This window comes from Kogia breviceps, chromosome 3 (genome assembly GCF_026419965.1).
Source record: "Kogia breviceps isolate mKogBre1 chromosome 3, mKogBre1 haplotype 1, whole genome shotgun sequence".
In the NCBI taxonomy this organism is placed as follows: Eukaryota; Metazoa; Chordata; class Mammalia; order Artiodactyla; family Physeteridae; genus Kogia; species Kogia breviceps.
This window is the reverse complement of record NC_081312.1, coordinates 1,841,118-1,854,820: the sequence shown is the minus strand read 5'-3', so window position 1 is coordinate 1,854,820 and position 13,703 is coordinate 1,841,118. Positions and strand designations below refer to the sequence as shown.

Sequence of the window (13,703 nt, the reverse complement as noted above, 5' to 3'; positions counted from 1 at the left end):
GATATTATTTAGCCTTTTCTTGATGACTCAGTCATCTTGAGGACCTCTAACCACCACCATGTGTGTAGTCTGTAATCTGTCATTGTGCTATCTTTGGTGTTGACTGAGGTCATGATGCCCACCCTCACACCACAACCTCAGGTTTTCTTAAAGCTGTTTCTTTCTATGGTTTCCAGCAGCATGTCTGCCCATAGCTACACCCCTCCATTCGAGCAACCTCGAATGCAGCTTCTAAAGATTTAGGAGCCAGGTAAATTAGAACTATGTAACACCTACGAATCAATGATAAGTGAGGGCTGAGGAGGATCACCTACAAGTTAGCTTCAATGCATGATTCTTTGACAACTATTTTGACTGCTCGGAGACCATTTTCTGCCTTGACTATGCTGATAAGATTCTTCTCATTGAGTCCAGACACTTAATGCCAACTTCAACATAAATTATTAGAGCATTTACAACTCTCCTTAAAGTCCTGCAACGGTAGGTTCAGTTTGAGATGAAAAAGTTCTGAAGATGAATGGTGGCGATGGCTGCTGAACAATGTGAATGTGCTTAATTCCACAGAACTGTACACTTAAAAATGGTTAAAAATGGTAAATTTTGTTATATATATTTTACCACAATTTAAAAAAAAACAACCAACTTCAACAGTTTCATATCTTTCTCAGGATAAAGTTCAAACTTTCAAGCAGGTCACATATGGCCCCCAGAATCTGACCTCTACTGACCTTTCTAGCCCCCTTGCTTCATCTGGCCTTAAGCTCTAAGCAACTTCCCTCAACATACCACACCAATTCAGATCTCAATGCCCTGCAAACATTAAGGCGTCTACCTAAAATCCCTTCTTCCTCATCCTTCTCAACTCCATTCAAATGTCACCTCTTCTGTGAAAATTCCCCTGACATCCCAAGGTTGAGAAGATTCCTCTCACCACTGTGCCCTGCCGTACGTAGCTTGTACTCTGCCAGGCGTACAGTCTCTTTCAGAATGGCACTTTTTATTTACATGATTGCTCCCCACCGTGAGCTCACTGAGAGCAGGGACTGTGCCAGCCCTGGCACAGACCCAGCATAAAAGGGATGTGCCCTAAATGCCTGCTGAGGCCATTCAGTAAACAAGTTCTTACTGAATGCCGACCAGAGGCAGGCAGTATCCTAAGCACTGGGGATCCTGCAGTGGGAAAAGAAAATGAAGCCCCACTTTCATGGAGCCTCCACAAATATCTGCTAGGTGGACGTAAGTACTATAAAGAAAAATGAAGTGTAATCAGGGAGGGACATTTTATGCAGGGTGGCCTAGAATGTGCCAATTAGGTAGAGACCAGAGAGCAGGGGGTGAGCTTTTCTGCTGACAAAACACTGAGTGAAGTGAATGAGCTGGTTTTGAGCTGTGGTCTGGATAACAGAGGGTACTGGAAAGAGAAGGTAAACCTTCATTTCTAGGAAACACAAACCATCCCGCTCTGTCCTATCAACTTGATAGATTTTGCAATTACCACCTAGTTCTCCTGGCAGAAAGAACACAGGCATTCTACCTAGGTGGCGTAAAGTTCACTTAGACTCCTTTGCTGACCGAATCCTCTCTGCCATGAGGCCTTATGGTTGCTAAGAAAACTAAGAGGAACAGATGTTATCAACAGAATGCACTAAGCACTTGACAATCCTCACAACCACCTTTTGAAATACACTGCTATTAAAACACATTTTTAAAGAGGAAAATAAGGCACAAAGAGGTTAAATAATTTGTCCAAGGTCACAGAGCTGGTAAGTGGCAAAGCTAGACTTTGAAACCAGACAGTCTTGGCTTCAGAGTTTGAGCTGATAATCACTATGCCCCCTGTTTTACACCTGTATTTCTATCACAAATATTCTGTTCCTATTGTTGGGTTTTTTTTTTTTTCATTAATCCTAAAATTGTCAAACTTTACTTCATTGTTCTTCACATTTTGACAAAACCTCACTTCTCATTTCTACTCTAACACAAAAATCTGTCTATATTTTGATCATTTGAGTTTATTTCCTGATGTTATTTTCAAGACTGCCATGAGATAGAACTATAAGCATGCAATAGAGCAAAAAGCAAAATACAAACTATCAATACAGAGACACAGATTACACTGCTATAAAAAGTGTGCATATATACTCCACAAAGATGGAGAAGGCCCAGGCCAGCCACTGTCCCATGAAGCTGTGTCTAGTGGAGGCTCTGGGTGGGGCTGATCAGGCAAAATGACAAGTACAAGGGATGACACATGTGTGTGGCATGCCACAAATGCCCAGGCAGTAACCTAGAACACCAAAAACACAACATTAAAAATCACTTAATATAGGGCAAATGATTTTTTTAACTCAATATATTTATTTTACCTTAAGATTTAAGAGTAACATCTTTCAGGAAGGATATAGGAGGCATCTCAAGCTCAACACACCCAAAATAAACCTCATTCATCCCCTTACAGCCCTCTAAACCTACTCCTTCTCACATGTTCTCTATCTTGGTTACAGGAAAGACAAGCCCGGCTGCTGAATCAATAAACCTGTTATCCTCAACTCCAGCCACTGTACTTCCTTCCTGTTAATCACACACACTTACACATCAGTACACACACTCACATGTACGCACACTCTCACACACCCTCTCACCCCATCAGATCTATTTTACCTCCTATTGACTGGCTCTTTTCTCTTGACCTTCATGTTAAGTCTGACCTGCACCAGCTGGTCTCCTAACTGTTCTTCCTGTTTCTTTTTAATTTCCCTTCCTCCACAGTCCATCCCCCGGCCTTGGCTCCAGAATTCTCCCTCTACCATACAAATCTGACTGCATCATTCCACTTTTTGTTTTTGTTTGTTTTTTTGCGGTATGCGGGCCTCTCACTGCTGTGGCCTCTCCTGTTGCGGAGCACAGGCTCCGGAGACGCAGGCTCAGCGGCCATGGCTCACGGGCCCAGCCGCTCCGCGGCATGCAGGATCCTCCCGGACCGGGGCACGAACCCGTGTCCCCTGCATCGGCAGGCAGACTCTCAACCACTGTGCCACCAGGGAAGCCCCATCATTCCACTTTTTAAAAACGTTTGGTGGTTTCTGATCACCCACGGGATCAAGTGCCAACCCCATTAGAACACACACACACCTCTTCACAATGGGGTCTGACACTACTTTCCACATCATACCTTCTTTCATTCAAAAATTCGTCACCAAACACCAACTACGTGGCCAGTCATTGGGACAAGCACTGGTGGTAAATAGCAAATAAAAAAAGACAGCTCCTGCTGCCATGAGAATTACAGTCTAGGACAAGAAAGACATTTACCAGTCACACAAACAAATGTTTAAGACTGCATTACAAGTATTGCAAAGGTAGACCAGGCAAAATGTTCTGAAATCAAATAGTGGCAAAGGTTGTACAATCTTGTAAATACACTGAAAACCGCTAAATTGTACACCTTGAAAGGTAAATTTTATGGTATGTGAATTATATCTTAAAAAAAAAAAAAAAGGCACACCAGGTTGAAGGCCTCTACTGGTGTATCTGGCCAAGGCAAAGATGGGAAAGCTTTCCAGAGGAAATGAAACTTATTACATATAACTAACATTTGCTGAGCATTTACTACACAACAGGCACCTTTTGCTGTAATAATCCATCTGATCCTCCTAACAACCCTAAGGTTACTATTATCATTATCCTCAGTTTAAAGACAAAGAACTGAGAGATCAAGTAACTTTACCCAGGGTCAGAGAGCCAATAAATGGTGATGCCAGAATCCACACTTAAGCCAATCGACACCAGGGCCCATACTCTGCTACAGTGAAGTCACCTGGGCAATGCCTGCTATTCAGAGCTACTTATGATACAATAAGTAAACCACTGTGTTTCATTTCTTCCAAAAGAAATTTCTCTCCACATCCTCTATAAGACCCTTAAAAGGCCCTTTAAGATCCTAACCCGTCCGCTCACCACCATCACTTTGCTGACTTCATCTCCTCCACTCTCCCCTGCCCCCCGCCACATACTCTGCTCCAGCCACACAGGCCTCCTTTTGTTTCTCCAGAATGCTGGGCACGCTCCTACCACAGGGCCTTTGCATTTGCTTGACCTACAATGATTGCAATCACAACATATGTTATAAATCATGATTCTGTCAAAACTTCAGTTAACATTTTCTCTAGACACACTTAACAACACTGCTAGCAAGACCCTGTTCTGAATTGGACACTAACATTTCGAATATCACTTATTAATTTTAATCAAAACTACCTCATTTTCCAGTCTTTTATTGTTCTGTATGATGTCACCATGCAAAGATTTTTATTTTACAAAATCTAGTAACAGCAGCTTTTGCTTACCAATTAGTGTGAACAACAGTCATACGGCTATCTTTGCAGTGAAATAAAACAAACCAATCGAGCCAAGAAAGTGTCACAATAGAACCTGATTACCACCATTCCTCTGTTCAGCCCTAGAACCATAGTTTGTGAAATAACTATGGCAACAGCACTTCAAGGCATCAAAATCCCACCAAACTTTTGCTGGGAAGCTATTGCCCATCTGTGCAAACACACAAAAATGCATGTTGACAACCAGTTACATAACTTCAATACAGTAACATGGTGATATTTTAAGTTTCTATCATGCTAAAAATTTTAAGTAACTCTTAGGCATATATGCTGGCATAAACCTTTCAAAGTAGGATGCTGAGAAAGAAAAGATACATTTAACACATTTACATTTAAAACAGAGTTGTCCCCAAACTCAAGAGGACGAAAACTATCGCCTTTCATCAAAAAGACTCACTGTGAGAATCTTTTAAATATTAAGTTCCATTTGAGCTAAGCATCAGGGGAAAATATTTAACCCAATTCAACTTACCAGCACCTCTAGCAAAATGTCTTGACTATAGCAAGTAAGTGACTGGTACAACGGCTAGGAGCAAAGGCTTTTCAGTCAGTTTGTTTTCAAATCTTGTCTTACCACTTACTATCTGGGGGACCTGAGCCTCACTTCTCCATAAAAATAGAGACACCACCACAAAGCCTATAGGATGCAGTGCTTTAGCGCATAATGACAAACACCATACACTGAGTGCTCACTATAACTAAGCTAAATTGTAGGAAGTTAAATAGCTGAAAAACTTTGTTGCTGTACTTAATACTGTAGCCTTCAGAAGAGTTATCCCTATAGACTAGTTTTTAGTTCAATAAAACTGTAATAATAAAATCTTTTATATACACATCTTTGTATGAGCGAAGCTTTGCTTTTCCTTTTGTGAATTTTTTGGGCACTCCAAAGGCTAGAAATAGTTTTATTATTTTAAATGGTAATATTATGTTTGTAATTTTGTCTTAAAGAAACCAGTGGAAAAAACATCTTCTCCAGTCCTCAGTGTTTTGTTTACTGAGTTAGCCCGTAAATTCAGGCCTATCAAATGACTTAATGATTAAGTGGTACCTCCCTGGTGGCACAGTGGTTAAGAATCCGCCTGCCAGGCTCTCTGACTTCAGACTATACTACAAAGCTACAGTAATCAAGACAGTATGGTACTGGCACAAAAACAGAAATATAGATCAATGGAACAGGATAGAAAGTCCAGAGATAAACCCACACACATATGGTCACCTTATCTTTGATAAAGGAGGCAAGAATATACAGTGGAGAAAAGACAGCCTCTTTAATAAGCGGTGCTGGGAAAACTGGATAGCTACATGTAAAAGTATGAAATTAGAACACTCCCTAACACCATACACAAAAATAAACTCAAAATGGGTTAAAGACCTAAATGTAAGGCCAGACACTATCAAATTCTTAGAGGAAAACATAGGTAGAACACTCTATGACATAAATCACAGCAAGATCCTTTTTGACCCACCTCCTAGAGAAATGGAAATAAAAACAAAAATAAACAAATGGGACCTAATGAAACCTAAAAGCTTTTGCACAGCAAAGGATACCACAAACAAGACCAAAAGACAACCCTCAGAATGGGAGAAAATATTTGCAAATGAAGCAACTGACAAAGGATTACTCTCCAAAATTTACAAGCAACTCATGCAGCTCAATAACAAAAAAACAAACAACCCAATCCAAAAATGGGCAGAAGACCTAAATAAACATTTCTCCAAAGAAGATATACAGATTGCCAACAAACACATGAAAGAATGCTCAACATCATTAATTAGTAGAGAAATGCAAATCAAAACTACAATGAGATATTATCTCACACTGGTCAGAATGGCCATCATCAAAAAATCTAGAAACAATAAATGCTGGAGAGGGTGTGGAGAAAAGGGAACACTCTTGCACTGTTGGTGGGAATGTACATTGATACAGCCACTATGGAGAACAGTATGGAAGTTCCTTAAAAAACTACAAATAGAACTACCATACGACCCAGCAATCCCACTACTGGACACTGAGAAAACCATAATTCAAAAAGAGTCATGTACCAAAATGTTCATTGCAGCTCTATTTACAATAGCCAGGACATGGAAGCAACCTAAGTGTCCATCAACAGATGAATGGATAAAGAAGATGTGGCACATATATACAATGGAATATTACTCAGCCATAAAAAGAAACGAAATTGAGTTATTTGTAGTGAGGTGGGTGGACCTGGAGTCTGTCATACAGAGTGAAGTAAGTCAGAAGGAGAAAAACAAATACCGTATGCTAACACATACGTATGGAATCTAAGAAAAAAAAAATGTCATGAAGAGCCTAGGGGTAGGACGGGAATAAAACACAGACGTACTAGAGCATGGACTTGAGGATATGGGGAGGGGGAAGGGTAAGCTGTGATGAAGTGAGAGAGTGGCATGGACATATATACACTACCAAATGTAAAACAGATAGCTAGTGGGAAGCAGCCGCATAGCACAGGGAGATCAGCTCGGTGCTTTGTGACCACCTAGAGGGGTGGGAGGGAGGGAGACACAAGAGGGAAGAGATATGGGAACATGTGTATATGTATAACTGATTCACTTTGTTGTAAAGCAGAAACTAACACACCATTGTAAAGCAATTATACTCCAATAAAGATGTTTAAAAAAAAAGAATCCGCCTGCCAATGCAGGGTACACAGGTTCGAGCCCTGGTCCGGGAAGATCCCACATGCTGCAGAGCAACTAAGCCCGTGTGCCATAACTACTGAGCCTGTGCTCTAGAGCCCGCGAGCCACAACTACTGAAGCCTGAGCGCCTAGAGCCCATGCTCCGCAACATGAGAAGCCACCGCAATGAGAAGCCCGCACACCATACTGAAGAGTACCTCCCGCTCACCGCAACTAGAGAAAGCCCGCGTGCAGCAACAAAGACCCAACGCAACGAAAAATTAATTAATTAATTAATTTTTAAAAAACAATAATAGTGAACATCCACTGAGCTCCTTCTATCATCTCTATCATACAAAGGTACTTGGGCAGTGAATGAGTTTACTAAAAGGCTGCCAAAACAAGTGTCAATTTGTGTCAACCTTTGCTGCAGCCAATGCAAATATTACTGACCCCCCATGAAAGTATCTGCTATATATCAACTACCAGACCAACCACAAACACTTGGAAACCACTAGGACCAACTCATTTTACAGGTGAGGAACTGAGACCCAAAGAGATTAAGTCCACAGGTCACACAGTTACTTACAAGTGGAGACTGGAACCTAAGCCTCTCTGCTTCCAGTTCGTTGTTTTGTCAATTACGTGACAGCTGACAGTTTAAAAAGAGAAAGACCGGTCTTCCCTGGTGGCACAGTGGTTGGGGGTCCGCCTGCCGATGCAGGGGACGCGGGTTCGTGCTCCGGTCCGGGAGGATCCCACATGCCGCGGAGCGGCTGGGCCCGTTGGCTATGGCCGCTGAGCCTGCGTGTCCGGAGCCTGTGCTCTGCAACGGGAGAGGCCACGACAGTGAGAGGCCCACGTACCGCAAAAAAAGAAAAAAAAAAAAAAAAGAGAGAGAGAAAGACCTATTCCAGAACCTCAAAGTGTTTTCTACGTCGTTGGGAAGAAAGTGAATACCTGAAATAAGTGAATGTTTGTTTAATGAGAGCTAAATATTAAGCACAAACTAATGTAACCCATAGCCCACAGTGAATATACTGAAGGGCTCCTAGGACAGAAATGAGTGGAATCAACTAGTCACACTGCGTGGTGTCTACTGGAGGTAAGGAGTCCCACTGCTAACATTACCAAAGGCACCACCAGAGTGCCCTTCTCACAGGTAAAACACACTTCAGAGCCGCAGAACTTCCTTTACTCAAGTCAGTCCTTTGGAAGAGAAAGAAGCCTCCTCAGTACCACTCCCCAGATATATTTCACCTGTGCACAAAGTTTGCAGCTGCAAAATGTTCACTCTCTGTTGAAAAGAATGATGCTAACAATCAAGGCAGTTTTTCCGTCTTTTCATGCTCTGAACCAGGCTACTTTTATTAAAATTCTTATTTTGGGACTTCCCTGGTGGTGCAGTGGTTAAGAATCCACCTGCCAATGCAGGGGACACAGGTTTGAATTGAACTCTGGTCCGGGAAGAACCCACACGTCGCGGAGTAACTAAGCCTGTGTACCACAACTACTGAAGCCGGGTCGCCTAGAGCCCATGCTCCGCAACAAGAGAAGCCACCGCAATGAGAAGCCCGTGCACTGCAGTGAAGAGTAGCCCCGGCTCGCCGCAACTAGAGAAAGCCCGCGCGCGGCAACAAAGACCCAACGCAGCCAAAAATAAATAAATAAATAAATTTATTTTTTAAAAAAATTCTTATTTCTATCAAATCTGTTTAGGTATGGCCTAAATGATTTCAGGTCTAGACCTTAGGGACCAGCCAACGAGTAATCTTTAAAGTATAGCCCTCTTTTTTCCTTGGGAAATAGTTTTAAAATGTCACCCACTGAAAAAAGGTGAATGACCACAAATACTAGAATGCCATAATATTTTAATAAGGGAAAATTCCAAAATATAACTTTGTTTAAAAGTAGACAATCATGAAACTTTGTGTAACAGGCAAATTGAACACTTCTACAAAGACATTATTGTGTTGGATGAGAACACGGCTAGACACTTATTTCCAACAGCTGAGAGACTGGGTGCTGCAGTAAGCCATCTGATCAATTAAAAGTTATTACAGGGCTTCCCTGGTGGTGCAGTGGTTGAGAGTCTGCCTGCTGATGCAGGAGACACGGGTTCGTGCCCCAGTCCGGGAAGATCCCACGTGCCGCGGAGCGGCTGGGCCCGTGAGCCATGGCCGCTGAGCCTGCGCATCCGGAGCCTGCGCATCCGGAGCCTGTGCTCCGCACGTTTACAGACTCTCTAATAAATAGAATATACTCTAAACCTGTGTTGTTCAATAGAGTAGCCACTAGCTACATGTAGCTACTGAGCACTTGAAATGTCCTAGTCTGAAATGAGGTTTGCTATATAAGTAAAACTTTACTGGATTCACACTTGCTTTCAATGACTTAGTAACAAAAAAAAAGTAAAATATCACATTAGTAGATTTTTCATACTGATTAAATGTTAAAATGATAATATTTTTGATATACTGAGTTAATAAAAGATACTATAAAAAATACCAATTACTAGAAAACTTTAAGTCCCATTTGTGTTGCTCATTCCATTCCTATTGGGTAGTGCTACTCTATACAAACTATGCAAAATGCGATCTAACCCTCTGATGATTCATGACGATGATGATGAACACCAAATATTTAATAAAGAAAACATCTCATTTATATCTTGGATACACAGTTTAAGATAGTATCAAGTAAGAATGGCGTGTTCTTAAAACTTCTATTAAATTTACAACCAATGCCAACTACATTTATAGAGGAAGGACTCAATCCTAAAAGTAGTACTTTCAGGGAACAACAAGGAAATACAAAGTAAAGACCACAAAAGAGGGACTAAGAGAAATACCATCTGTTTCTATAAGGCATTTTAAAATAAAAGCAGTGTGTTTTAAATAGTTAGTAGGCCTGTTTTTAAAAAACAACATTTGATTATCATGAGTATCATAAAGAAATTTCCCAATTGCCAGTGAAGCAAACGTCGTAAAAAGGAAATCTGGTAAGGTTGAGACTAGAAATTCTAACTATGTGAGGAATAGAAGTAAAATGTCTGAATGTACCATATGGAAAATGTAAGCCAAATTTCTTAACAGGGTATTTAAAATGAAACATCATACAATGATGAAACCAGTCAAAATTTTATAGATATCCTTCAATATTACTATGGTATCAACTGTTACAGGATTTAACTAAATAAAAGTGGTTTCAAAATTCCAAAACACCATAGTGCCTTTTCCAAATCTAGCCAGTGAGAATTAGGGAGGGAACTGTTTCCAAATGCCTTATCTTGCAGAGGTTAAAATTAGAAATTGAAAATTCATAGCCATATTAACCATAATAAATATTTGCAGGGCATTCTGTTTGACAAGCACTATTGGACACATCATCCTTTTTAATCCTCAGGACAGCCCTCAGATATTGGTATGTTTTTATCCCTGCTTTAGAGGTAATTCCAGGCTTGGAGACCTTGACTTGTTCAAGGTCACATTGCTAAAAAGTAGCAGGACCAGTACTTGATTCTGGTTCTTCTGAGGCTCATCCAGTTCTCTTTCCACTACAAGACAATCACTCATTTAAAACCAAACGTTTAGAAATACAACAAGCTCTGATGCCACAGAAGGATCTAAGGATCAACTAGGTCAAACCTTAAGACTCTGCAAACACGATGTGTTGGAATCAGTTCAAAAAGGGGAGAAGAGATTATCAAGAAACAGGAAATGACTTGAAAGATCAGGGGAAAAAAATTCTAATCTAAATGTCCTTGGGTGCAGGCATAGCAGAATAATAGTATTCAAGCAGAAAATGCAGAGAAACGGTACTTTCCTCCTGAAATGGGATTTTCAATGTAGAAATTGTAGGCTAAAAGAACGATTTTGTTGTTACTTTACTATAAATGTGTTTGAGAATTTTACTTAATATACAGGCACTCAGAAAACCAATACATCCAACTGGATACCACCAGCCCTTCATTTTTTTCACAAGTCATGACATTTACTTCACAAAAAGCCAGATGAGAAAAATTACAATTCAGCACCCATTGCTATTTAGATTAGAGGTAAAGGAAAAGGTCAGGCAGGAGAATGGCAAATTTAATGAGCACTGTCTTCTTCCTAGTACAACGCATCCTTGAGGGCAGGACAAAGGCGGCACCACCACAAACGAATCTAGTTCAACCTTCAAAACACACTGACAACAGGCCAGTTAACGCAAAATGTACAAATCTCGAAGGCACGGTGAAAGGGAATTCCGAAAACGGCTCTCTAAATCCATTCCTAAGTAAGGAATGTAAAGTAAATTCCTAAATATAATACAACAGGATTCCAGAATCAGGAAAGGGCTACGGAGAAATGTGGGTTTCCAGCGTGGGAACACCACACGGGGGTGCCCACACTGCCGACACCAAATACGACACCGGCCCATTTCAGGCGGGGGGCAGAGGCGCCTCGAGACCCCGAAACGGGGCGACCGCCAAACGACACCCCTGCCACCCCGTCCGACCCCCCGCCGGGACGCACGGGGAAAACCGACCGGCTCCAATTTCACCTCCGGCTTCCCCTCCCGGGCAGTGCGGCCGGGGAGGCTCGGCAGGAAGGGCCGCGCCGCGGCCAAGGGAGGGGGGGCCGACCCGAGGACCCCCGCCCGGACCTGCCCCCGGACCCCCGACCACGCCGGACCCCGCCCCCGGACCCCGAAGCGACCCCCGGACCAAGGACCCCCGGACGCCAGCCCAGCCCTCGCTGACAGCCGGCGCCACCCCACCTGCCTGCCCGGGGGGCGCCGGGGCCGGGCGCGCCCGCCAGGCCACTTCCTTCCCCGCCCGCCCAGCCCGCCGGGCTCGCGCGGGCCCCGAGGGCCGGGAGCCGCGGGAGGAAGGAGGCTTGGCCAGCAGCCCGCGGAGGAAACCGCCGCCGCCCGCACCCACCGGCATCATCGCGGCGCGGGTCCGCGGCGTCCTCCGCCGCCTGACAGGACGCTCGGCGTCGCGCCGCGCCGCGCCCGCCGCTCCAGTCGCCTTCACAGGCCGCGCGCCCGCCGCCGCGCTCTCGGGCCCTCACGGCGAGGCGGCGGCTGCAGCGGACTGCGGAGCCTAGCCGGCTCTGTCGTGGCCACCGGCACGCTGCGTCGCTGTCTCAGGACCGGTCGTCGTCGCCACCACCTCCTCTCGACCGCCTCCCGCCGCCAGCCCGCGGACTCTCCTCAGCCCCCGCAGGCCCTGCCCCCAGCGCGTCGCCCCACACGGGGCCAGCCGCCCCCTCCGATTGGCCCGACTGTGCTGGGGGCGGGCCCGGGGGGTGGGGCATCCCAGCCCCGCCCGCCCAACCTCGCTCCCGGCCGCGGCCAGGTACGAGCGCGTCCGCGCTCCCGCGGGCGGGCGGGGGAGGGGCGGGAGTGCTGAGGAAGCTCGACCGCTGACCCGCCCGGCGTGACGGCCTGTGGGTTCCAGGCCGTGCGGAGCCAAGATCCCGGACCTTCGAAGACGTCGGGCATGGGAAAACCGAGGTCCAAAGAAGGAAGGGTCCGGCCGGGGCACCGCAGCAGGTCACGGGAGGGCTGAGACTCGAACCCCAACTCAGGGAGGCCGGAGGGGGCGGGGCGCATCCCGTGGCGACGGCGCGCGCTCCCGCCTTTGACCGCATACTGACCCCCGGCTCTCGGCGCCCGGTGGGGCTGCAGGCCAGGGGCCGGATCGGAAGGGTGTGGGTGCGCCCCAAACCATGCAAGTGACCCGGCTCCGCATTGCTCAAGATGAACCCACGAACCGGCGTGGCGCTCGGCCCCTGGGCACCTGTTCCCCGACACCACTACCTCCCCACGTGTTCTGCGACTGCCGCTGCCCTTTCCCTACGGCCAGCCGACCTTCTCGGGCACGTGACCGCTCTTCAGCCTTGGCCCTTCACACAGGCGATAGCCCCGGCCTAGAATGCCTGTGCGCACCTGTACCAGCATCCTTCGATGCTCAGACGTCCCCGGGCAGCGCCCAGTCCTTCTCTCCAGGGTCCGGGTCTCTCCTTACAGCCCTCTCTCCCGTGACGCCACCCACTCAGGTCTGAGTAACAGAGGCCAGGGCAGGGGCTGAGCAGACTCTCAGTGAGGACCGGCCAATGGGCAGGCATCCATTCTGTACTCTCCACACTGTACCATTCACTGGAACCCTGACAGAGATGAGATGGTAACTGATGCACTCCACAGGCAGCTCTAAAACTCCCTTGAGCATCCGGAGCATAGGGGTCTGTTTATGGCCCCAGACCCACCTTGGGAAGGGCTCAGCTCCTTAGAGATGACAGCAGGTGGTGGTCAGAGTCCATCCCTAGCCTGTCTGCTCCTTTGAGGGGCCTGAGGCTGCTGGGTGGGGCTGAGGGACAAAGAGGGAGGAGGCCAGAGGGCAACACCATACTCCTCTTGGCCTCTTCTTCAGGGGCCAAGGGGGTTAGTGGTTGAGAGGGTAGGACTTTCCAGTGAGACAGACACTGTCTTGGCCACACCCTCACAGTATGATCTTAGACAAGCTACATCTTCTCTCTGTATCTCAATTTGCCCATCTCTATAATGGGAAATTACAGGAATAATAACACCTGCCTCATATTTAGGGAGATTTAGCACAGTTTGTGGTCCATGGGAGCTGCTCCATAAATAGTAGTTTTCTGTAGTTATGCTA

General features: G+C 45.5%; 1 protein-coding gene across 3 annotated transcripts in view; it reads right to left on the bottom strand.

Moving 5' to 3' along the window:
• Positions 1 to 12,210, bottom strand: part of PPP1R13B (protein phosphatase 1 regulatory subunit 13B) — an 88,862-nt gene extending 76,652 nt beyond the window's left edge. Inside the window, exon 1 of one of the 3 annotated variants that reach the window (XM_059058197.2) lies at positions 11,970 to 12,210. In XM_059058197.2, coding sequence (XP_058914180.1) covers positions 11,970 to 11,978 — 9 coding nt within the window. In that variant the 5' untranslated portion in view covers positions 11,979 to 12,210. Of the gene's footprint in view, positions 1 to 7,634; positions 7,710 to 11,806; positions 11,883 to 11,969 lie in introns of those variants that run through there. The other 2 variants (XM_067027680.1, XM_067027682.1) reach the window with 2 other exon arrangements.
• Positions 12,211 to 13,703: the final 1,493 nt, after the last annotated feature.